The sequence below is a fragment of the Taudactylus pleione genome, unplaced genomic scaffold, assembly GCF_031769625.1.
Source record: "Taudactylus pleione unplaced genomic scaffold, aTauple2 ptg000043l, whole genome shotgun sequence".
In the NCBI taxonomy this organism is placed as follows: Eukaryota; Metazoa; Chordata; class Amphibia; order Anura; family Myobatrachidae; genus Taudactylus; species Taudactylus pleione.
This window is the reverse complement of record NW_028284445.1, coordinates 13,976,537-14,003,767: the sequence shown is the minus strand read 5'-3', so window position 1 is coordinate 14,003,767 and position 27,231 is coordinate 13,976,537. Positions and strand designations below refer to the sequence as shown.

Sequence of the window (27,231 nt, the reverse complement as noted above, 5' to 3'; positions counted from 1 at the left end):
CTCCCCACAGTGCATCCTCTCCCCCGGTGTCTGCTCCCTCCCCACAGTGCGTCCTCTCCGCCGGTGTCTGCTTCCTCCCCACAGTGCATCCTCTCCCCCAGTGTCTGCTCCCTCCCCACAGTGCATCCTCTCCCCCGGTGTCTGCTCCCTCTCCAGAGCGCATTGCCTGTCTGCATACTCTCCCCAGTTTCGCTGCAGATTCAATCCAAGTATTAGATGCATTCATCATGCCTCTTACACTTAATTATCATTTCCAAAAAGCTGATCTTTTTGGTGAGACAGCTTTTCAGAATAAGGGGACTTTTCTCCTGCTGCCTGGACTCATCGCAGCCTGCCTTGAGAAGAGACAGTGAAGCAGCAGTAGAGAAGACGGAGGAGTCCAGCCCCCCTCCCCCTACCTGCTCCTCTCCGCTCGCCCTTGGCCAATCCCGCTGTCTGTCCCCTGATCCCCCGCCCCCTGATCCCCGCTGATACCGCGCACCCCTGCAGTGTCAATCCCCTGCTGCCACTGCTGTGCCCTCTCCCTTGGCCCTGGCTTACAGGAGAAGAGCTCAATGAGCGGGGAGGGAGCTTCATTAAGGTAAGAGGACAATGCAGGGAGAGATCTTTCAGATCCCTCTGCTGTATCGGGTGCTGTATGCCATCTTAGGATATTACACCCCTAACTCTTTTTTTCTTTTTTTCTTCTCTCTTAATAAACATTGCACAATGTGAACTTGTAAAGTTTTTTTTTGCTGTTGATTTTCAATGAAAAATTTAATTTTTTTTATAAAATAAAATCAAAATAATACATGTTAGAAAACCTGTTTAGTATTATTTACAAACATATTAAGTATTATTGCATTTTACTGTATAATTAGAAAAAAACATTCTGAGAATAAAATATTTAAAAATGATTTTTCAGACAATGCTAAAACATTCAGTTACTTTTTAAAATATGCAGTAAAGGGATTAAGAAATAGGCTGGTTATTTCTGCAGGTAAAATGAGGCTTTTGGAATTACATAGCAATTAATCCTGTAACAATTCACTTTCTATGTTAGTGATAAGAATGGAGTTGCCTAGATTCACTTGTTAAACCCAAGTGTAGTTTTAATTGTAAGTGACTTTTTATTACGGAGTCATTGTTCATGAAATCTAAATGACTGCTTAGAGGACTTTCATCTATATTAATTGCATTGATGGAAGGTATTTCTTTTTGTATCTTGCTTCTTGGTTTTTACCGACAGGTCTGGGAACAGGCACTGATTGCAGCCTGACCTCAAAAAGGAACTAATTGCCCAAGAGGAGGACTTGGCTTAAAAGAGGTTGCTGTAAACTTATGGAGAGAAAAAGAAATGTATTAAATATCTGTATGGGAAATTCACTTTCTTACATCGCTGGGGTAATTGATAAATATTAAGCACATACTTATATATTGTATCATATATTTTTGATAGACGGAAGTCTTTCGGTTTGTTGGAAGGTTCCAATATCGGAGCAGGGCTGTTTTGCACCCTGTGCTGACCCTGTTCCCGAGCATGTGACATCACGCTGTCATGCTGAGGGGGCAGAACTGCCAGTCCCAGGAAGTACAGCACTGACTGAGGGGTCTATTTACTAAGCAGTGTTAGGAGACAGTGAAAAGTGATAAGTCAGTGATAAGGTGCCAGCCAATCAGCTCTCAACTGTCATCTCACAGGCTGTGTTTGAAAAATGACAGTTGGGAGCTGATTGGCTGGCACCTTATCACTTTCTTATCACTTTTCACTCTGTCTCCTAACACTGCTTAGTAAATAGACCCCTCAGTGTCCTTAGGATGCTTCGGGTGGTTGTACAGGCTGCAGGGTGAGTGCACACAGATGCACAGGGTGTCTCTGCAGCAGTGCTACCGGCTGCCGGGTGACATACCGAGCACCATGCTAGCCAAATGCAGGGGTTGGGGAGCAGCAATGGTCCTATCACAGGGCCCTTAGCCCAGGACTAAGTCAACGCTGGCACACCCCTGGTTATGGCCCTGGTAAGCACTGTATGATATTTTCATGTTACTAGTGAATTTATGTGTTTATCAGAGAATCATGTCCTGTCCATCCCCCCACAGTGATTGGCTGCATTCCCCCTCCGAGGACTCCCGGAGGGAGACATTTATAGATGGCAAGTATGGTATGTTTGGTAATGCAAGACAAGCAATATATTTCTCTTTCATGAATGGAAATGGGCTGACCAGGGAGTAGATGTGTACAATAAGACTGGATAATACTTACCTGTATTTGAACAGAAGAACTTTACTGAAGTCTTTGCATGTTGCTTATGGAGGAATTATACTGCTGACCATACAAGTCCCAGAAACTTCCTGTATATGTCACAGTCCCCAGAGATCCTTACAAACGTTTGCAATGTGTCATGGGATCCACCACTGTATGCAGGTTATTATTACAAGCAAGCATACTTACCTGCTCTGCCTCCCGAAATTTAGGGTAGTCCCCACCCCCACCCCTGGAAGAGTGTCGGGATCCCCTGCATCCCACCCACTTCCTAATGAAGTGGGCAGGATGGGGATATCATTGCCATGATTTGCGGCTCCGTATGGAGGGGAACGGGCTAAATGACGTAGAAACGTGTCATTTAGCCCTGCCCCCTCCTTGCGGTCCCATGATTTGCAGCAGTTTACCATGGGCGTAATGACATTGGAGCCCGGCCTGGCCAGCTGCGTCTCCTCTCCAGACTTCTCCAATAGAGGAGATATTAAAAGTCAGCAGGTATGCAAGCAAGCACTGTAATCATACTAGCCTACTCTCCTGGAATCTCTGGGAGACCTCCCAGAGTCCTGGCAGACTAGGTTGCCTCCCGCTTCCACTTCACCTTCTTCTGAAGTGGGTGGGGCAGCGATGATGTGATATCGATGCAAATATCATAATCATGGCCTCGCTCTTACGGCACAATTATACGAGTAGTCTAGTTGTGAAAGTGGACAGGAACTGATAATGTAACTGGCATCATCACATCCCCTAAACTTCACACTTGGACCTGCCAAAATGGAGGCAAATATGGTATCCCTGGTTTTGAGCACGGATACAAAGCAAGATTTATATTCTGCATGTAATGAACGTGAAGGGGAGGAGATCTCTTATATTCCGAGGCTCCTAATTTAGCTCAAGTGTACAGAGCCTGGACAGATATTTACAGCACATACTGTATAAGACTTGTGGTGATTGTAACGGGAAGCAGTCGGGAAGCCGGCGCCTGTCATTTTACCTACGCTGGGAGCCCAACACCAGGCTTCCCGATCGAAGGTAAGCCGGGCGCGGACAGCTGCGGGAGGGAGAGGGCTAGGTTATAGGTTAGGGGCTTCCGGGGGGGACTAATGGTTAAGCACCCCCCCCGGGAGGGTTAGGTTCAGGATAGGGGAAGGGGGGTTAGGGTTAGGCATCCCCGGGGGGGGGGGGTTAGGGTTAGGCACCCCCCTGGGAGTCTTAGGTTTAGGGAGCGGGAAAGGAGGGGTTAGGTTTAGGCACTTAGAGGGGGAATTAGGGTTTGGCACTGGGGGGAAGGTTAGGGTTAGGCACCCCTAAGGGAGGGTTAGGGTTAAGGGGGGGAATAGATGAGGGATACTTACCTGAAACTCAGTTCGGCATTTTCACCCTTGTCGGGCTGCCGCTGTCGGGATTTGAACCGCGGCCGGCGGTGATTCATACCGATCCCGATTGTAACCAGTGTTTTTCTTCTAAGAAAAAAACTGCTGGTACTCAGAGGAAGAAAGTACAAGTAATTTCCTAAAGGTACAAGCTGAAGCAGGATTTATAATGGTTTCCATACTCTGGACAAGTCTTCAGATGCTTATCTTATTAATTTGTTAAATGATTTCACCGATTTCTTCCTGTTTCTGGAACCAGTTATAAGAATGAATAATTATACTTTAATAAAGGTGCTGGTGCTGAATACCATGGATTACCTTCAGAAAACAGCACAGATTCTAACCCACCAACTACTTTCAAACAGACTTCACAGTGGGAGCACATTAATATTTTGTACATAAATGAATTTTATATTTTAAGTAATAGAATAGACGCATTGGGACATATAACACTTGTGCTATATCTCAGCATAGTTTCTGGACTGTAGGGGAGATGTATGAAGCCTCTAAAGCATGAACAAGTGGAGAAAATGCCCAATCAGCTTCTGGCTATCATTTATCAAGCACATTCTATTCTATTGGAATAACCTATTAGTGGAACCTGTCACAATAGGTCATATTTGCCTATTCTCCCGGAAGTTGAGAGGCTGCCGCACCTCTGGAATAGTGACCGGATCTCCTGCATCCCGCCCACTTCCTGCTGCGGGAGATAAAAACAGGAATCAACGGTCTGTATGGAGGGGGCGGGGCTAAAATTATGTAAAATGCATAATTTAGCCCTGCCCTCTCACACGGACCTGCAAATCATGTAATTTTGCCATGATGAGGGCGGGGGCTAATGACATCAGAGCCCAGCCCTGCCCCCCAAAGTAGTAAGCTGCATCTACTCTGTGGGCTACTCCTGGAGAGGAGATGGAAAAAGTAGGTAAGTACTGTATGCAATAGGTGCCAGCAGAATCTGAAATGGAGGTTAGTGCACGCAGGTGTCCTTAACCAGACTGTTTGGTTTATTTGGTAACAGGTGGTATACACAGGGTTAGCAGCAGTGACAGCAGTCTGCACAGTAAGCACAGGGTTAGCACATACTTGCCATCTCTCCCTCATTGTCAGGGAGACTTCCTGAGATGTCTCCCTGAAGAGGCTAGTAATCTCCCTGTTTGCACCTTACCCCATTATGAAGCTGTTATATAAAAAACCCCAGAGATATATACATTCAAATGGGATCATTAGTATAATTTCCCTGCATTGGTTATAAGCATGCATACCGACTTTCTGGCAGCCCCTTTCGGGAGGGGGCTGCCTGGTCGGTCCAGCAGGGAGGGTGCGGGCGGCTGTAATGGGAGGAGCAGGGGCGTGTCTGTGCATTTGCGTCATCGCGGCCCCGACCCCCACTTTATAATGCTGATATTACCGGCATTACAAAGCAGGGGGCGGGGTTACGATGACGCGATTTAGTGCGAATCGCGTCATCGTCACCCGAACCGCCCACTTTTACATGCGGTGTCGGGGGGGTCGCGGGGGGCGGCAGATGATGCGGGAGACTTGCCTCCTCTTGTGGGGTGTCGGGAGTGGCACCCAATTTTCGGGAGGCTCCCGACAGTCCCGGGAGAGTAGGTAAGTATGGTTATAAGGCACAGTGATCCCTATGGCTACATGCATTTTCTGAAAACTATTAGGAGTAAATTTACTAAAGTGAGAGTTTTTAGAAGTGAGTTTTAAAAGTGATGTTGCCGATAGCAAACAATCAGATTCTAGCTATTATCTTCTAGAAGGTGCTAGTTAAATGTTAAGTAGAATGTGATTGGTTGCTATGTGCAACATCACTTTTAAAACTCACTTCTAAAAACTCTCACCTTAGTAAATGTACCCCTTAGTGTGTATTCATCAACAAATAGATCTTACTGACAGCTTTTGGGCTTGTTTACTGTTGAATGTAAGTCAATTTTGTGACACGCCCCTAAGATGTCGCAGTACACGCCCACTTTAATGCAGCTCTCATAGGTGTTGCTTTCACAATCTCCCTGAAATGCTTTTTCAAAAGTAGGCAAGTATGGGTTAACAGTGGTAACAGTAATGGCTATGGCAGCGGTAATCAGGTCTCACTAGCAGGAGCTATAGTCCTATAGATTGTAAACTTGCGAGCAGGGCCCTCTTACCTCTGTGTCTGCCTGTTATTATTACCCAGTCTTGTTCTACTACTGTTTGTTCCCAACTGTAAAGCACAACAGAATATGCTGGTGCTATATAACTAACTGATAATGATAATAAATAAAATAATACTGCAGCACTCTACACAGTGGGCCCAACAGAGCTCGCGCATCAGTGACGTCATCCCACAGGCCTGTCACAGCACAGTGAGGAGACTGCACAGGAGCACATTCCTCTCCAATACATTCTACAACATCATAGCCAAAAGCTGATTGGTTGTTATGGCCACTTGTCTCTCTCTAAGGGGCCTATTCATCAACACTAAAATAAGGTTTTTAAGGACATTTTCCTTAATTACCATTATTTTAGTATTCATGAAGAGACCTAAGTCCCCCTGCGTAACTTTCCACACTCCCCATACATTAGTATGGGGATATGGAAATTATGGTATTCATCAAATTCCGAAAATTTGATGTAATTACTATACGCCACTGTGAGGTGTCGAATAGCAGGTGAGACTTACCTGCTTCCAGCTGGTGAGGTCCCCCGGCGTCTTCCTCCGTCACTCTGTTCCCTCCTCTGGCACCAGTGGCTGCTCACACACTTTGCTCTTCCAACAGAACACAATAAAGTTTAGAAAAAAAAAAAAACTTTTTTTTTTCTAAACTGCACCGTGTAAGCATAGCAGACGGATCCGAAGGCTGCTGCAGAGGGCAGATAAGTACGGGACGCTCGGGGAGGTGAGCGGAGGGGGGGGAGCACACAAAATTACTGCGGCTGTAGGCAGTGCTGCGCATGCGCTGGTTTTACAGATGTAACAGCGCATGCGCAGCACAGATTCCAGCTGCGGTAAGGTAGTGTAGAGAGGGATAACAATCTGTTTCCTGAAAAGCTGTCATCGCAAAAATGACAGCTTTTCGGAATAGATAGTTATGGAGAGAAGGGATGGTGAATTCCTCTGGTAATTAGGTAGAACTCCATGTGAGTTCTAAACCTAATTACTTCCAGAGAAAGTTTAGGCATGATGAATAGGCCCCTAAATTCTTTAGAAGGATCAATTGTTAAATGTTAAAGCTGCACGGTGTGTAGGTGACATATGCACTTCAAAAGTTCTTTGCATGATGTTCAGTATGCTAACGTGTTGTCCTTTCTCTTATAGGTTACCCAGAAATATCCAAGAGCCGCAGACAAGATTATAAAGTCAATGACTGCAAATCAACCAATCAGAGTTTACATATAAAGTGCACCTCAACGGCAGCTTTGTAACAAATGATCATGGGTTTAATCACTGCTTTGCATACATGGGAAGAAGTAGCCTAAAAGTTCTGTGTAGCTGCATGCGACAGTGACATCCAAAAATGAGTATTCCATTGGCTCCAAGCAAGGCATGCTGCACTGAAAAGGAGGAGAATAGCAATGAAGACAAAAATGACAATGAAAGTGTCACCAGCTTAGGCGATTCTAATGCCAATCAAATTTTCTCAACCAGGACGCATGGAGAAAAGGAAGAGATATGTAGCACAGTGGATAGAACTGGGGCGTTGTGCACTGGGCAGTCGGCGACTATCATGCAGTTGAACAAGGAACACAGTAGGCCTGAGAACATTGGCCAAGTGTTTCCATCTAGCGAACGAACGTTTGGTGACCTAAGACTACATTCTCCAACAAGCAGGGACATTAGCAAAAATTACATGACTGATGATATAAAGGACAGTATAAAATCGTTTGGCAGTACTGCACAATCCCCTATAAATTCAAAAGCCAGTTTATATGACAGAAGCCCCCAAGTTCCCATTAGCAAAACACATGAATCTCCTACATGTATTTATAGTAATAATGTTGGTAACATAACCCAAGGTGAACGTTCTAAGGTAAAACCAGGTATTCCTTCCCATAAAGCAGAACCTTTTATAAGAGAGCGTATTTCGCCCACGCCATCTACAGATTCACCTCCTAGATTTTTACAATACGTTGACCCATCCAATTGTGGGATCAGGACCACAGACAGATCTTCGCCAGCTGACCATTTATTCGGAGTATCCTCTCATAATCTCAGTTATACCTCAGAGGAAAAGAAGATTGTATTTTATTCCAAACCACCTACCTCAAATATCACTGGCCCAGATTTCTCAATGGGTGATGGAACCTTAACCCATGTAAAGCAAAGCACATTGTCACATCCCACGAATGCTGATGATCACTCTCGTTCAACTTACAAACCTCAGGTAATTTGTAATGTACCAGAAGCACAATTATATCAGGGTCACATAAGCAAACCGCCAGAACTGAAAGATTCAAAAATTCTACTGTCTAAGTTGACCTCTCCACAAAAACTAGAGCAGATAACGCTGGTTGTCGTGGCCGGATCCAAAAAAGTGGACAGCGTCTTTGATACCAGACGATTTCCTCTGTCTCCTCCCTGTGGCCAGGCCGCTGTGTCACCTTCGAGCCAAGCCGAAAAGCATGCTGGGACCTTTCTGTCTACCAGTCCTTCCAATACCAGGCCACACGACGTTAAAGCTGATGTATCTTACAGTGAAACAAAAGCTCAATTCTCTCAGGTCTGTGAAAGTCTAGCCGGACAGGAACTGGAATTCTTAAAATACAGAGAGTCAAGTTACAAGCCTGTGATCAGAAAAACAACATCACTCACCGACTCTGTGGATAATAAGATACACGCGAATAAAGACAGATATTCAGTACAAGATTACATCTGTCAGGACAGTGACAATAATTTTCTTTCAAGCAGCAGTGTGGCTTCCTTAAAAGATAGAACGGCTTTAGTTGACAGCAAAAAGACATCACTTGGTCGCAAACATCAGTTGGATGTTTTAAAAGGCAGTATGAAAGAGAGCCACAAGGACCCAGGCGATTCAGCTTTCTGTGCTCCTACTCTCTCCTGCCCAAAGGCGGCTGTTAATATTAATGATCAGCGCTTTGCCTCACCAAGCAGATTTAAGGATCTCAGCGCTGCTCATGTTGATAGATTGTCACCTTCCTCAGTGCTACCTCCTATTGATAGTACACAGTTGTTCAACATATCACCTAAAGCTACAAACAAGACACTTTGTAACAGTGGAATCCCTAAACCAATACTGGTACATTCCAAATCTTCCCCTACAAACCAGGAAGAGACAGAAATAAATCATAATGTCAAAACAGAGGAGGCGATGGGACCTACCCTCATTGCCCCTAAGCCCAAACATGTGCGGCCTAAAATCATCACCTACATTAGAAGGAACCCTCAAGCAATTGACAGATTGCCATTTGGACAAATGAGCATGTCTTACGGGTCCCCATCTTGCAATGTTCCTCTACCAAAGGAACATGATTTATTGAGTAGCGACATTAAACCCTCAAATGTGTTGTTAGATAAGTACAAAGCTGACATACATAAACCGAGGATATACAGTGCTGGATTGATGGTTTCCGGGATACGACCCCCTGGACATCACTCATTAGAGGAGGTAAATAAACAGTTTTTATATGCTCATTATTGTGATGCGATTAGGTTATATGAGTGTATACATGTAGATCTATTCTTGCTTAATAAAACAATGGCACTGCAATGTCACAGAGAACGATAATCCTTTATGGTGATTTTTCCAAAATTGATCACTGTTTAGAACTGTGGGCCCGTTTCAGAGCCGCTCGCAAAAAGAGAGAGCTCGCTCTGAATCAGGGCACCGCTTGTTTTTTTAGTTGCGGCCTCCTGGCCGTCCGCATAGTTTGGGTTACCACAGCTTATGCGAGCAGCCAGGTGATGGTCGCTATGGTCAAGACCATCGTGACCATCGGGCTTGCGACAAGACCCTTGTGGTAGGGTCTCGTTGCCGCAAGCCCCAGTGGACTTCCTGCTCTAATAGAGCCGGAAGTCCACCTACTGACATCACGAGTGATGTCAGTATGGCCGCCCACAAACGGCAGGCGTTCCTTCAGGAACGCCTCCGTTTGCCAAGCTACCCCCCCTCCCCGCCTACAAAATGGGGTGAGCTGTCGATCAACATCGACAGCCGCCCCGTTTATTGCGAGCACCGGAGCGAGTGCTTTTTGCGCTCGCTCCGGGGCTCGCGCACGTGCAGTGCACACTGGCTCACAATCGACCCGCTTGCGAACGACTCTGAATCAGACCCTGTGAACGCCCTGTTAGTGATAGCGTGGCTTTGTTACAGTATTTGTCGCTGTGACTGATTTGCTTCTCCTTCCACTGCTGCTTCTGCCCTGCAGTTCTTCCCAGTACATAATCACACTCTACTGGGCATGCATTGTGGAGTTCTCAGTACAGGTTCAGCCAGTTGCCCGTGCTACAGACAATCTGAAGTAAGTAAAGGGATCAGTAGAGATAATTAACTATCTCTTGGCCGAGGTCTCTGTTACAAATATTTGTAATCATGTACACATTTAGGTAGGCATTTTTCTCTCATAACCTTAATGTTACTTTAATTCCCCTTAAAAACATATTTTCCGGAAACAAATGATTGTCGTGCTCATCTAAAACCCATTTATAGTCAGACGCATGGTTGTTCCATTTTCCGATCACACTCTGCTATCCTTGGCGGCCACCCCAAAGCTCTGATACAACTGCTGGAAGCTTAAGGCTCTGCTGTCATTTTTTCTTATCAAGAGCTTCCATCTATAACACAGGTTCTCAAACTCTGTCCTCAGGACCACAAACAGTGCATATTTTTCAGGTCTCCTCACAGAATCACAAGTGGAATAATTAGCTCTATCTGTGGATCTTTTAAAATGTGTCAGTGAGTAATGAATACAACTGTGCACCTGCTGGGTGACCTGCAAAATGTGACCTGTGTGGGGACCAAGTTTGAGAACCACTGATCTATAATATCATTCAAAGCCAGGTAGGGAATGTGCGTAAAGGGAATCGGTATGAAATACCGCCGGCCGCATGGTTCGATTCTTGGCAGCGACAGCCCGACACTGGCACAGATCCCGGCAGCGTGAGCCCGACAGCGCTGGAAATCCCGATCGTTGTAAGGTAAGTATAGACTAACCTAACCCCCCTAATCCTAATCCTCCTTAGCGGTGCCTAACCCTAACCTACCCCCCAAAGTGCCTAACCCTAATCCTCCCTGCAAGTGCCTAACCCTAACCCCCCCCCCTTCCCCCCTGCCTAAACCTAAGTCCCCCGGGGGGGTGCCTAACCCTAGGTCCCGCCCGGGGGCGCCTAACCCTAACCCTCCCTCCCCCTAGCCTAACCCTAACCCTCCTGGGGGGGTGCCTAACCCTAAGTCCCCCCCGGGTGCACTAAACCTAACCCTCCCCCCGCAGCTGTCCGCATGGGGCGCCCGGCATCCCTTCGATAGGGATGCCGGGCGCCGGCCTCCCAGTGCCGGTGAAATGAGCGGCGTCTACATCTAAACGCCGGGCATTTCACCCTCGCCGGAATATGACAGTCGGGAAGCCGGCTGTCGGTATAATGTCAGCCGGCTTCCCGATTGCATCCCGCGTAAAACTGCATACACACGTAAAGATTTTCTGTCCAACCATCCAACTAGTTGATTGGTTGAAATGAAAATCTGGTAACGTATGGGAGTAACTGATGATCAGCAATTTGCTCTTAAATGCCTGAAAACAGATGAAATGGACGTTCAGACAAGTTTGTTAAATGTTTGATCTAAACAATTTGTTCAAACCAGTGGCGTAACTAGGGGGGGTCGGGCAGGGTGCGTGCCCTGGGCGCCGTCCGGCCCGCCCTAGTTAGCCACAAGTGTAGCGCCGACCGCAGTGATTGCGGTCGGCGCTACACATTTACACAGGACCGGCGCTAGGCTTCCAGCGCCGGTCCTGTGCTGCACACCTGAGCCCGTTCCCTCCCCCTGAGCACATGCCCAATAGCGCCAGGAGGCGGGCTCAGGCTGTGCATAACACACGCATCGCCGCCAGCGCTGGCGGCGATGCGTGTGTTAAACAGCAGCCAATGAGAGTCAGATAGACTCTCATTGACTGCAGCAGCACCCACTGCAAGAGCCGGACTTCCGTCCGGCTCCTGCAGTGGGTAATGGGACTGACGTCATGACGTCTGTCTCATAATGCTGAGCGCGCCAGCCCGGGAGGACTGGCGGGCGGCGGCGGGAGCGGCGGTGCGGACCGGAGCAGCAGGTAAGTATGTTTTTATATATATATACATATATATATTTCTTTTAACCTATCTGCAGAACGGGGGAGGGGGGTGGCCACCTTTGGGAGGACCTCTACTGGGGGTGGGGGCACCATTATTGGGAGGACCTCTACTGGGGGGGGCTACTACTGGGGGCACTTAATCGGGAGGGGGAACCTCTACTGGGGACTACTACTTTGGGGGGAACTACCACTGGGGGCATTATAAAAGGGGCCTACTAGTAGAGGCACTGCACTTGGGGGACCACTACTGGGGGGCAATAATAGGAAGGGCCACTACAGGGGGCACTGGATAGGGGGGATGACTGGCACTACTATGGGCCTGCATAAGAGGGACCACAACTCCATACTGGGGGTACTGTATAAGGGGTACTACTGAGGTTAGGGTGCATATGGACAGGAATGTTCAGTGTGAAAATAAAGGGGTGTGTCATGTTGACACGCCCCATTTTTAAGTGACCACGCCCGTTTTTTCGCACATGGGGGGGGCCTCCCTTTTCAAATTTGCCCTGGGCTCCAAATACCCTAGTTACGCCACTGGATCAAACAACTGTTTTTGTCCATTTTCCTGAGTTTGGGAGCAAATAGCTGATTGTCATTTGCTTTCATTCCTTACCAGATTTTCATCCCAACCAATCAACTAGTTGGATGGTTGCACAGAAAATCTTTACGTGTGTATGCACCTTAAGTCATCCATTAAAAATGCGTACTATCACATATTGCAGTCCTCAACAGCACCCCCTAAATCCCCGCCTCTCCCAGCGCTGCTTAGGCAAGTTCCCGTAACTCTTCTCTCCTTTTATCTGTGTATTTGACTTGCACATTTCCAGACGTCGGCAAGAACCAGGTTCATTTGAGCAGTACTTTATTCTGCACAGTGCTTGAGCAACAGGCTTGTATTGCTACCTGCCCTTTTTGTAAGAACATATAAAATACAATTCTGCGCTGGTGTGTTTGTATAATTTAGAAAAAGTATTTATTCAATAATACATATCACATAAAAGTAACAATATTAAGTTACATTGGGGCCTATTCATCAACACTAAAATAACGTTTTAAAGGCCATTTTCCTTAAATACCGTTATTTTAGTATTCATGAAGTATCTTAACACTGGAGATATCACTGATATCTCCTGATTAAGTCCCCCTGCGTTAATTTCCACACTCCCCATATATTAGTATGGGGACATGGAAATTATGGTATTCATCAAATTCCGAAAATTATGTATTTTCGGAGTTTGATGGAGTTACCATACGCCACTGTGAGGTGGCGAATAGCAGGTAACACTTACCTGTGTCAGTGTGGACAGGTCCCCCGGCGTCTTCCTCCGTCGCTCTGGTCCGTCCTCTGGCTCCGGAGGCTGGTCTGACATGTGTTCTCCCAGCAGAACACAATAAAGTTTAGAAAAAAAACAAAACTTACAGCTGCGGTAAGTTAGAGTAAAGGGGGATAACTATCTATTTCCTGAAAAGCTGTCATCTCAAAAATGACAGCTTTTCGGAATAGATAGTTATGGGGAGGAGAAATGATGAATTCCTCCGGTAATTAGGTAGAACTCCATTGAGTTCTAAACCTAATTACCTCCAGAGAATATTTAGGTATGATGAATAGGCCCCATTGACACAATTGTATATAGATGTAGCACAGAAAACTGCAACTAAAAATAATAATAAAGAGTAAAGGAAAATGTCCATTGTTATAAATTACACCCCTGTGACCGAAACACGTAGTTGCTCCGTTATACTGGTAAATCCCTCCAGCACATGCAGACCCTGATACACCGGGACTAGCGGCCGCGGCAGTGAGCCCACTGAAATCCCTGCCCGCTAGGCAATACAGCCGGCTTACGCTGAGAGACATCTCACATTCACAGCTGGCCAGAGGCACAAGTGACCAGCGGATGCTATTGAGGTGAACATACTGGGGGACACGCTGCAGCCGTAGCAGACTCTGCATGCTAACCAATAGTGAGCCCTTTCTCAAATAAGGACACTGAATAATATTAGAGGTCCTACTTACCGTGAGTATTCCCAGCGTTTAAAGACCAGGGCTAAGACACTCAGGGACCCATTTAACAAAGTGTATTTGAGGTATAAGCCCCGAAAACACACGTTTTCAGGGGTTTATCTCAAATATTAAGTATCCCCCATATGTATAAGGAGGAACCACAGCAGTTAACTCCGATACCTGCTGTGATCTCTCCTTTCCCGCTGGCAGCTGTCTCCCCCATAGGTTTCTATGGGGGATGCAATGTAGCCTAATTTACCAATATTCGTAATGCGATGCTTTCCAAATATTGTCCCCCGCAGTTATTGCCATCTGAAGATGGCGTTAGACACTGTAACCTATGGGCTACACCGTGCATAATTAGCCGACGAAGGGATCCACCGAAACCAGGGGCATTTCTAGAGAGGAGGGGGCCCGTGTGCAGTCTCCGACATGGGCACCCTCCTCTCTGGCCGGCGGCTGGCAGCGCACTGAGCTGTGCGCGGCCAGCGCCAGAGTTATAGACTCTGGTCACTAGCGTGCGCCCAGAGTCTATAGAGGATGCGCTGGTCGCCGGGAAAATGGTTGCGACGGCCATTTTTCCAGTACTGCGAATGCACAAACGACGGGAAAATGGCCGCGGCGGCCATTTACCAGTCATTTTTACAGTGACGAACCCCCGCTCCGACGTGGGACTCTGGAGAGGTAAGTAATTGTATGGGTGCAGGGTATTCGGTGTGGGGGCCCCCTCGACCCAGGGGCCCGTGTACCCCGCACACCCTGTGCCCATTGGCGGATGTGCATGTGCAGTTGGCGGGACTGCGCATGCGCAGCAACCCTGCACTGTCCGGCAGCTCTCCGGAGACATCGCAGGGACGGGCTCTTTTCGGAGCCGTTGTTCCTGCATGTCCCAGATGATACATCCGGTCGGTACGATCGCATTTTGCTGTGCGATCATGGGCGTTACTGGTATGCCCTGATCGCGTTGCAAAAGCGATCTTTGATTAATGGGGGCCTAATACACTATACTGGAGGATATTACTACTCTCATTAACTGGCATAGAAGGTTGGAACTTGTGCATCTAGTACTATATTAAAGCTACTACGCTAACATATTATCATTTATAACAACAGATATTTTCCTTTTCTCTTTATTATTATAAAGAGAATTGTATTTTATATGTTCTAGTGATTGTGTGAGTTGGGCAATTACCTCTTAATTATTCTGCAGCAGGTGTGGTGGTGTTATTAGCTTAGGTGTAGAACAAGCACTGAGAATATATTGGACTGCCCTATTTGTCATTTGCTTGTCTGATCTCCCATTACTGCCCCAGCTTGTTGCTAGTAACATATACATACCTTATACATTCAAACCCAGACTAAAGCCACATGGGACCCTAGGCAAGGTAATAGTTTGTGGTCTTCACTCCTTGTCCTGTTCATCCATGCCAAATTACTTTTCCACCATATCACTTTAGTTACAATATTACCCTATGTATATCTCTAACATTATGTAGCTTTTTCCTCCCCTGATTTAAAAGGGATGGGTACAGGATGCCGGCGCTGTGGATCCCAGCAGTCAAAATCCCAACACCGGCATCCCGGCAGGGCTAGAATACCGACACATGTCGGTTAGTATTCTAACCCTCCCCTCTCCCTACCCTAACTCCCCCCCTAGTGCCTAAACCTAACCTCCCCCTCCACGCACCCTAAACCTAACCCTCCCCCTAGTGCCTAAACCTAACCCTAATGCTAAGCCTCCCCTCAACCCCGCTACTTACCTTCAGGATGCTGGCACCGGGACTCTGGAAAATGTAGGGATTCTGGCGCCGACATTCTGAGCGCCTGATTCCCCGCGGCCGGGATATTGACTGCTGCTCGATTTAACATTATGGGGTCTATTCCTAAAGAAAAGTGAAATGACAGGAGATCAGAGAGGAGAGTAGGGTAGGGAAGGCACACATCACAGGTCTATGGCACAGCTCATAGGTGGCTGGACCCAGTTTTGGGACCAATAACTGACAAGTACAATTATAGCAAACTCAGCCTCTACTAGCAGTGTGTGTCCCCAATAATCAGAATGTGTATGTAATCCCGGCAGTCGGGATGCCTGCTGTCAATATACCGACAGCGGCATCCCGATGCTCGCGATCCTGACAAGGGTCAGGTAAGTATACTTATCCTCCCCCTTCTCCCCCTAACCCTCTGTTTGTACATCCTAACACTAACCCTCCCCCCACCCTATCCTAACCCTCCCCGTTAGTGCCTAAACCTAACCCTCCCCCTTTGGTACTTACACCTAACCCACCCCCGTTACTGCCTAAACCTAACCCCCACCAGTGGTGCCTAACCGTAACCCACCCCCAGGGGTACCCAACCCTAGCCTCCCCCTCCCCTAGCCTAACACTAACCCCCCTGGATGCTTAAACCTACCCCTCTACCCCCCCCCCCCATGCGACAAATTCCTAACCAGCCCCGCTATACTTACGTTCGGCATCCTGGCTGCCTGGATTCCGGCAACGGATGTCACCTCCTGTCGGTATTCTGCCGCTGGTTTTCTAGCCGGTATGTCTTCAGCCGGGATGCCGCACATCGGTATTCTAACTACGGTACATCCCCAATAATCATAGGGCAGCCTAGACCGGAGCTCCTGGCCCTTACTGCACTCCTTCGTACATACCAGAATCTCGGTGCTACTCACAGTTGGTGCCTTATTGTAATATTAAAAGAACGTAACCAGTTAACCCATGCAGCGGGAGTGCCCTAAGTATGTAATGGGCCCTGGACACTTACATACTGTGGTAAAATAAAAGATCTGGCTCTGTGTTCATACTATAACCCCAATAAGACTAAATATATTAACATTTTCACCTGCTTTTGTAGAAATAAAATTTTCGGGCCATTCATCAAAAAGGTAATACAGGAGACATCACAGATTTCCTGCTTACCGTCCTCTCCCGAAATGGCCCGCTGTTCCCATACACTAGTATGGGGATAGACAGAAATTCATCAAGCTCCGAAAATACAATATTTTCAGAGCTTGATTGCGGGAACAGTCGCCATCTTTAGATCGCGGGGCTGTTGTGAGTCTGCGATACCTCTAGGTCACGCAGACGCACTAGTTTCACTGGTCCGAAAGGAGCAGTGAAAGATCTGGGGAGACGGAAGATTTTTGCATTAGCTGTCTCTTTGTGGGAGCAATAATGAATTTCTCCTGTGCTCGCGGCGAGTTGAAATGTTAATTATCGGGGTTCGCTTGGACCCTGATAATTAACATAATGAATAGTGCCCTTAAAATTAAGCACTATAAACAGTTATGTGAATTAGGCAGATTGCCATACCTGCACACTTGAAGTACTAAGCCAGTGACATAGCTCAACCAGTCCCAACCTTAAATCAATAGAACCATTTAATAATTATGCCTCCTTACCAGCAACAAGCCCTAACTTTAAATTATCACCATGAAGTTTTACTTAAAAAAAAAGCCTATGTGACCTCCCACAAATCTGGGTTTAATTATAAAAGGGAACAGTTAGATTTAATAGCTAATACAGTATGTTGTAAAAGTACCTGTAAAATGTTATATTATCTTAGGAAAGAGTAGTACCTAGGAGGAGACACTGAAATCTGAATATCGATGTATTTTTTATGCCATGTTAATACGGAACAATGTTTTACGCCACCAATATAATAAAACCAATGCAATAATGAGATGCTGGTGTGCAGGAAATTTCCCCAGATTGTTCTCCCAGTGTTCGCCTGAGGTACGAGCGTTGTGCTATTCTCAAAACGTTTTTCTACAGCCTGGAAAGCAAACAGCTTGAGATGCCACTTCCATTGTTGTCTCTCTGCCTCCCGGCACATTGGGAGATAACTTACTCCCCATTACTAAATCATGACATCACTGAAACCTATTCATAACATGTTTCCCTTCTGCAATCTAAAACAAGACATTTCATGCTGGTGTGACACTTTGCATCAATCTATGATGAATAAACAAAAGGAGAACCATTGCTAATATATTTTAATAGCAGTGGACAGGTGATTCAATGTGTTTTTTATGTATTTTTGGGGGCGGGGGGGGGATTTATTTCATTCAGACCACAATGGATAGTGTTTGCCTAGTATTAATATTATTATTATTATCATCCTTTATTTATATTATGCCACAAGTTGTCTGCAGTGCCTTACAGAGTACATAAACAGAGAACAGTACAAGAAAAAAAGTGACTTACATTACTAAACATTGCAGAACATGGACAAGGTTTATAAACTTACTGTAGCTACAGATATATGTTATTGGCTATCCAATACACATGAGAGCCGGATAGCCAATAAGATTCCGTTTTTCAGATCAGAGTGTAACCGAATAGAACCAAACTGCTCATCTCTAGTCCTAAGGGGTTTAGTACAGCCCAGTCACCAGACGATATGCCATAGAGCACTATCCTTGTGCTGTTTTTACTATGGCAGGCATGACCCGGCTTCTGGACTAAATATTATAGTGCCTAGCACTGAGGCTGGTTAAGGATTCGGGGAAGGGGACATGTTGGCTATTTTTAATTATTCTATTATTTTTTTTTTTACGTTCAACAGTGCACTGTACTTGGAGACACGTGGCAATTATATGTGTGAAGATGTATTCACTACTTGGAGTGTCACAACAGGCGCAAATTAATCCTGGCGCAAAACAGACTCAGTATGTATATATATATTTATATATATATATATATATATATATATATATATATATATATTAGGGATGTGCAGGCTCGGATAGGTTCGAGTTTGCACGTGGAGTTCGGATTTTTCCCTCCAAAAAAACGGAACTCAGAACGAGGCAAAACGTCATCTTACATGGACGAACATCATCATTCCTGGACAAAAGACCAGGAATGATGATGTTCGTCCATGTAAGATGACGTTTTGCCTCGTTCTGAGTTCCGTTTTTTTGGAGGGAAAAATCCGAACTCCACGTGCAAACTCGAACCTATCCGAGCCTGCACATCCCTAATATATATACAGTCAGGTGCATACATATTGGGACATTGATAGAATTTTCATATTTTGGCCTCTATTCACCACCACAATGGCTTTGAAATGAAACAAACAAGATGTGATTTAACTGCAGACTTTCAGACTTAATTTAAGGGTAATTACATCCAAATCAGGTGAACGGTGTAGGAATTACAACGGTTTCTATATGTGCCTCCCACTTTTTAAGGGGCCAAAAGTAATGGGACAAACTAAACAATCCTAAATCTAACTTTCACTTTTTAATACTTTGTAGCAAATCCTTTGCAGGCAATTACAGCCTGAAGTCTGGAACGCATAGACATCACCAGACGCTGGGTTTCATCCCTGGTGATGCTCTGCCAGGCCTCTACTGCAAATGTCTTCAGTTCCTGCTTGTTCTTGGGGCATTTTCCCTTCAGTTTTGTCTTCATCAAGTGAAATGCATGCTCAATCGGATTCAGGTCAGGGGATTGACTTGACCATTGCATAACATTCCACTTTTTAGCCTTAAAAAACTCTGTGGTTGCTTTTGCAGTATGCTTCGGATCATTGTCCATCTGCACTGTGAAGAACCGTCCAATGAGTTCTAAAGCATTTGACTGAATATGAGTATATAATATTGCCCAAAACACTTCAGAATTCATTCTGCTGCTTTTGTCAACAGTCACATCATCAATAAATACAAGGGAACCAGTTCCACTGGCAGCCATACATGCCCACACCATGACACTACCACCATCATGCTTCACTGATGAAGCATTTCCTTTCCTTCTCCATACTCTTCTCTTCCCATCACTCTGGTACAAGTTGATCTTTGTCTCATCTGTCCATAGGATGTTGTTCCAGAATTGTAATGGCTTTTTTAGATGTTGTTTGGCAAACTCTAATCTGGTCTTCCTGTTTTTGTGGCTCACCAATGGTTTACATCTTGTGGTGAACCCTCTATATTCACTCTTGTGAAGTCTTCTCTTGATTGTTGACTTTGACACATATACCTCTACCTGCTGGAGAGTGTTCTTGATTTGGCCAACTGTTATGAAGGGGTTTTTCTTCACCAGGGAAATAATTCTGCTGTCATCCACCACAGTTGTTTTCCGTGGTCTTCCGGGTCTTTTGGTGTTGCTGAGCTCTCCGGTGCGTTCTTTCTTTTTAAGAATGTTCCAAACAGTTGATTTGGCCATACCTAATGTTTTTGCTATCTCTCTGATGGATTTGTTTTGATTTTTCAGCCTAATGATGGCTTGCTTCACTGATAGTGACAGCTCTTTTGATCTCATATTGAGAGTCGAGAGCAACTGATTCCAAATGCAAATGTCACACCTAGAATCAACTCCAGACCTTTTACCTGCTTAATTGATAATTAAATAACGAGGGAATAGCACACACCTGTCCATGAAATAGCTTTTGAGTTGATAGTCCCATTACTTTTGGCCCCTTAAAAAGTGGGAGGCACATATAGAAACCGTTGTAATTCCTACACCGTTCACCTGATTTGGATGTAATTACCCTCAAATTAAATCTGAAAGTCTGCAGTTAAAACACATCTTGTTTGTTTAATTTCAAAGCCATTGTGGTGGAGAATAGAGGCCAAAATATGAAAATTCTGCCAGTGTCCCAATATTTATGCACCTGACTGTGTGCATATATATATATATATATATATATATATATAAAAACAGATATATACAGTCAAATGGGATCATTAGTATCATTCCCCTGCATTGGTGATAAGGCACAATGGGGTAGATGTATTATAGCGGCACTTACCGTACTGCTATAACGCTTCCCGCTTCGCCTCTTTACCAAGGCGAAGCAGGAAGCACTACCGATGAGATGTATAAACATCTCATCGGCCGGAGAGGGGAAACGTTAACTCCCCCCTCCGGCGCTACCCGCTAGAGACAGCAGCGCATCAGCCTAGTGCTGATGCGCTGTGTCTCTGTCCTGGCCGGCTCCACTGAGCATGCGCGGGATCTCGCAAGTATCGCGAGATCCCCGCATGGAGCCTGGAGCTGGTAGCCGCCGCAGCAGGGACAACGCTGTCCCTGCTGTGGGGATAGGCTGGCGCCAGGCTGTAGCTGTCGATAGCGACAGCTACAGCCGGCCGAACGGTCAGACGATCTGACCGTTCGTACATAGCCCAGGCTATCGGCGCTGCTATCTTGTATCTTGTAGATAGCAGCGCCGATAATGACAGGGGCGCATAGCGCCTCTGTTATTTACCGCCCAGACCCCCGATCATACATCGGGGAGAAGCGGTATCAGCGCACATAACGTGCGCTGATACCGCTTCTGGGCTTCGTACATCTACCCCACTGATCCCTATGGCTACATACATTTTCTGAAAAGTATCAGTACGTTTTCATCAACAAGTAGATCTTACTAACTATTATGGGGCTCGTATGCATTTGGATGTAAATCAATGTTATATGACACGCCTCTCAGATGTAGCAGTACACGCCCACTTTACCTCAGCGCTCGTAGGTGTTGCTTTCACAATCTTCCTGTAATACTTTTTCAAAAGTAGGCAAGTATTGGTAAGATTATGGGGTCTATTCATCAACACTTAAATGGCCAGTTAACCATGAAGAAACAGTAGTTTACGCATATTTAAGTTACTGGGCCATTCATCATCAGGGGTCCAACAGGACCACCTGATATTTACCAAACTCCGAAAACTGAACGTTTTCCAAGATTGCCTGCGGGAACAAGCATCATCTTTAGATGGCGCTTGTTCTCGGAGCCCCGCTCCTTCCTACAGATCCCTCACGCATGCTTAGAGGCCGGCCACGGGAGAGGTAAGTAACACAGCTACTTTTGTAGCTGTGCTACTAATCGCGAGGACAGCTGCTTTTTGGAGTTGCTCCGGTGTTAAGTATCCCCTGCGGCAGGGGTTAAAGTGGGCCGGAACGGGGCCGCCCTGCATTCCATCACTTCTACTTACTTGGAGGCGGAACCAGTCCCGTCTCCTTGGACACACCTTAGCCCGGCACCACAGGGAGGCACCATTTGCCGAGCGCCCATTGAGATTTTGTTTCCAGCGGGTACCCGGCTCCCTCCCCGCAGCGCCATCGGCAGCCGGAGGCTGGAGCTCACTCTTGAGCTCCGGCTTCCGGCTCCGCTCCCCCCACATGGGCACTATGGGAGAACTATCTCCCATAGTTCAGAGGACTCAGAGCAGCCAAGCGGCCCAGAGGCACGCAGGAGCAGGGCTTAAGGTAAGTATTGTGTTTGTTGTTTTTGTGTAAGTGGCACTATAGGGGGCATAACTTCAGGGGCATTACACAGGGGGCACTACTACTGGGAGCATTACTATTGGGGGCACTACTATTGGGGGCATTACTACTGGGGGCATTACTACAAGGGGCACCACTCCTGGGGGCACTGCATAAGCGGCACCACTCCTGGGGGCACTGCATAAGGGGCACTACCACTACTGTGGGCTCTGCATAAGGGGCACCTCTACTGGGGCACTGAATAAGGGGCACTACTATTGGGGGCACTGAATAGGGGCACTATCACTGTGGGCGCTGCACAAGGGGCACTACATAAGGGGCACTACCACTACTGGGGGCACTACATAAGGCGCACTACCACTACTGGGGGCACTGCATAATGGGCATCACTACTGGGGGCACTGCATTAGGGGCACCACTACAATGGGCATTGGTTTTGCATAAGGGGAACTACTGCTGTGGGCATTATGTGTAAGGGGCACTACTGCTGTCGCATTGTATAAGGGGCACTACTACTGTGGGCATTGTGGATAAGGGGTGCAAATGTGGGCGTTGTGTAAAAGGGGCACTGCTGTGTGTCATACATGAATAAGGGACACTAATATGTGGTGTAATGTGCATAGGGGTGAATCAAGATTGTGCTACTGTGTGGTGTAATTTGAATTGGGAATACTTTTGTGTGACCAGTCCCCTTTCTTTTGAGACCACGCCACTTTATTTTCGACGCACGCCGACGCATATATTAACCCAGTGGTTTCCAAACTTTTTTGAATCACGGCGCCCTAGAGTATCAGCATTGTTTCCACAGCACCCCTAAGTTAAAAATTTGTTATTGAGAATTTTTTAAGAAAATAAAATGTAGTAAAGTGAAGTAAAATGTGCTTACATGTCATCCTTAGGGTCAGTTATGTAGTGGGTGACAGGTTTGTTCTTATATTTGTCCACATATTTACATTACATTGACCAAAAATAATTTGAATTGGTGCTGGACCACCAATCTGAGGCACCTCTGCAAGTGTCCTGAGGCACCCCAGGGTGCCGTGGCACACAGTTTGGGAACCACTGAATTAACCAACAAGGTGTAATTAATATAATTTCAATAGACAGTAAAGGATGGAGTTGTTCCCTATAAATGGAGCAATTGTAAACAAAATGAGGTATGCTCACCACTTGAACAGGATAACTTGGAATGCAACTCGAAATTTATGTCTAACTAATGTAAACCAGCTCTATATTAGTGCAAAATAAAAGTAATTTTGCAGAGTTGGAATGGATGTGAATGGCAAGGAACACCCTGAATGTAGCACCCCCTTATCTCATAATCTCCCTCCACAAAATGTTCTCTCATTTCTTCACTACTCCATAAAACAAGGCGTTGTAGTGCCGGTTACTTTATCCGAAACCCGGTTAGTAGCAATAACTCACCCCTCCTCTTCTTGGCTGGAGGCAGTTGTGAACTTGCATAAATACAGGTCCAATACTGCATTTATACTGTGGAACAGATGTTTTTGCGTAATAACTGATCTTCATTGTTTTTTTACATTTGATTATCTTTAATTACCAAAGACTTTAAAACAGTCCAATTGTGTAATTGTGTTGCCCTTATATACTGTATAACTGATCAGGTTACATAATTGAATCCAAGGCATACATGCCTACCCTCCCGGAATTCGCGGGAGGCTCACGATTTTCCGGGTAACCCCCCGCACCCCAGAGAATTTCCGCGGCCATCGTGGGTCTCCGTGCAGGGGATGGGGGCTTAATGACGTGATTCTTCATAATACACATCATTAGGCCCTGTCCCCTATTTTAATTTGAGCCAATCGCAACACTTTCAGTGAGGGGCGGTGTTTAATTACGCAAATTGCCAGGCCCTGCCCCCCAGTGCCACCCTCCTGGTTCTCTTACCCGGCCTTCTCACCCGAAGAGAAAAAAAGAAGGTAGGCAAGTATGATTCCAAGGTCTGTCCTTGGAAGCCTCTCTAGAATTATGGTTTTTAATATGACATAAACCTGTTGTACTGCCACAACCTGCACTGGCTCCTGTTTCCAGGCTAGAGTCATTTGCAGCCACCTCTATGTGGTGGCGAGCAAAAATGAGCTATGTTTATTGCCATAAACTTCCCGTGGAGACGGCTACAACAGGACCTTGCGCTTAATTGACTGGATTCAAGGAATATAAATATTTTGGTGAGCTGCGATGTTGGACTGTAAGAGCAAAGCATGCACTTGTCCCTGTAGAAATTTATTATTTCAGAGAAATGATTGACTCTCTCAGCGCTGATGCCTGCAGGTATTATATTCTGAATAAGACAATTGTTCAGCATCTTTGCATAATGAGTTCTTGTTATTACCAAGCTGCAGGTTCCTGTGATAATGGATGTCATATTTTTTTGCATATTCAGATAGTAATGTTGGAAGTTCTCCAAATGTTTGTTGAATAGTCAACAGTTCTTCAGAAGGAGAGGTTTTTTTTTTATTATTCAATTTTACATATACAGATACAGGAAGTTCGGAAGGTCCCTCCACAGTCACTGTGAGCTAAGTGTGTGATGACAGCCCAAAATTCAAATAGGGGAGCCACACCAACTGCCAGTGAGTCCTGGTCGGCGATGTTTCTTTCCAGTGTCAGACTGGGACATGAAGGTGCCACAGGGGGAATGCAATGGTAGGGGCCCACTGAAGGGAGGCGGTGCAAAGCTAAAGGGGTGTGGCTAGCCAGGGGTGTGACTAGCCAGGGGTGTGACTAGCCAGGGGTGTGATTAGCCAGGGGTGTATCTAGCTAGCAGAGGAGCATAAGTAAAATGTAAAAAAAATGCACAGGCCCAGGGCCAAATTAACAATAACAACAATAACGCTGAATCTGGTACTCTAGTTCTAGTTTAAAACCAGGTAAGTAATAATTGTTCTATCCAGTCTCCTGAAGGCATAGGGTTTAGAAGCTGTAGCTGTAGTCACCCTGGGATAGCTTGGATACAGCCATCAGCACTGTACAGTCTGAAATGTATGTACGGTGAGGTAAAAACCCATTGTTAGTCCCATTACATTAAGGTGCCAGCGTCTGCGGCACTTTGTGCCGCATGCAGTTATCACATTGTTCACTATATAATGCAGAGAGTGTCACAGTGACCGCCATATTCATAATATAGAGTGTCACAGTGCCCACCATATAATGCAGAGTGCCGCAGTGCCCACCATATACTGCAAAGTGTCACAGTGCCCACCATATACTGCAGAGTGTCGCAGTGCCCACCATATACTGCAGAGTGTCGCAGTGCCCACCGTAGAATGCAGAGTGTCACACACTTTGTGCCGCATGCAGAAAGTTATCACATTGCTCACTATATAATGCAGAGATTGTCACAGTGACCGCCATATTCATAATATAGAGTGTCCCAGTGCCCACCATATAATGCAGAGAGTGGTGCCACAGTGCCCACCATATACTGCAAAGTGTCACAGTGCCCACCATATAATGCAGAGAGTGCCGCAGTGCCCACCATATACTACAAAGTGTCACAGTGCCCACCATATAATGCAGAGTGTCGCAGTGCCCACCATAGAATGCAGAGTGTCACACACTTTGTGCCGCATGCAGAAAGTTATCACATTGTTCACTATATAATGCAGATTGTCACAGTGACCGCCATATTCATAATATAGAGTGTCACAGGGCCCACCATATAATGCAGAGAGTGCCGCAGTGCCCACCATATACTGCAAAGTGTCACAGTGCCCACCATATAATGCAGAGTGTCGCAGTGCCCACCATAGAATGCAGAGTGTCACACACTTTGTGCCGCATGCAGAAAGTTTTCACATTGCTCACTATATAATGCAGAGATTGTCACAGTGACCGCCATATTCATAATATAGAATGTCACAGTGCCCACCATATACTGCAAAGTGTCACAGTGCCCACCATATAATGCAGAGTGTCACAGTGCCCATCATATAATTAATGCATAGTGTCACAGTGCTCACCATATAATGCAGAGAGTGTCGCAGTGCCCACCATATAATGCAGAGTGCCACAGTGCCCACCATATAATGCAGAGAGTGCCGCAGTGCCCACCATATAATGCAGAGTGCCACAGTGCCCACCATATAATGCAGTGTCGCAATACTCATCATATAATGCAGTGTCGCAGTGCCCACCATATAATGCAGAGAGTGTCGCAGTGCCTACCATATAATGCAGAGTGCCACAGTGCCCACCATATAATGCAGGGTGTACTGCAGTGCCCACCATATAATGCAGAGTGTCACAGTGCCCACCATATAAAACAGAGTGTCACACACTTTGTGCCGCATGCAAAAAGTTATCACATTGCTCATTATATAATGCAGAGTGTCACAGTGACTGCCATATTCATAATATAGAGTGTCACAGTGCCCACCATATAATGCAGAGAGTGCCGCAGTGCCCACCATATACTGCAAAGTGTCACAGTGCCCACCATATAATGCAGAGTGTCGCAGTGCCCACCATATAATTAATGCATAGTGTCACAGTGCTCACCGTATATGTAATGCAGTGTCACAGTGCCCACCATATAATATAATGCAGAGTGTCGCAGTGCCCACCATATAATTAATGCATAGTGTCACAGTGCTCACCGTATATGTAATGCAGTGTCACAGTGCTCACGATATAATGCAGTGTCGCTATACCCACCATATAATTCAGTGTCGCAGTGCCCACCATATAATGCAGAGAGTGTTGCAGTGCCCACCATATAATGCAGAGTGCCACAGTGCCCACCATATAGTGCAGGGAGTACTGCAGTGCCCACCATATAATGCAGAGTGTCACAGTGCCCACCATATAATGCAGAGAGTGCCACAGTGCCCACCATATAATGCAGAGTGCCACAGTGCCCACCATATAATGCAGAGAGTGCCACAGTGCCCACCATATAATGCAGAGAGCCACAGTGCCCACCATATAATGCAGGGAGTACTGCAGTGCCCACCATATAATGCAGAGTGTCACAGTGCCCACCATATAAAACAGAGTGTCGCAGTGCCCACCATATAATGCAGAGAGTGCCACAGTGCCCACCATATAATGCAGAGTGCCACAGTGCCCACC

The 27,231-nt window shown here is 46.1% G+C and overlaps 1 protein-coding gene across 1 annotated transcript in view; it reads left to right on the top strand.

The window, feature by feature from the left end:
• Nucleotides 1-7,118: 7,118 nt before the first annotated feature.
• Nucleotides 7,119-27,231, top strand: part of MTUS2 (microtubule associated scaffold protein 2) — a 486,382-nt gene continuing 466,269 nt past the window's right edge. The window contains exon 1 of the mRNA XM_088460265.1: nt 7,119-9,227. Coding sequence (XP_088316391.1) covers nt 7,119-9,227 — 2,109 coding nt within the window. The remainder of the gene's footprint in view (nt 9,228-27,231) is intronic.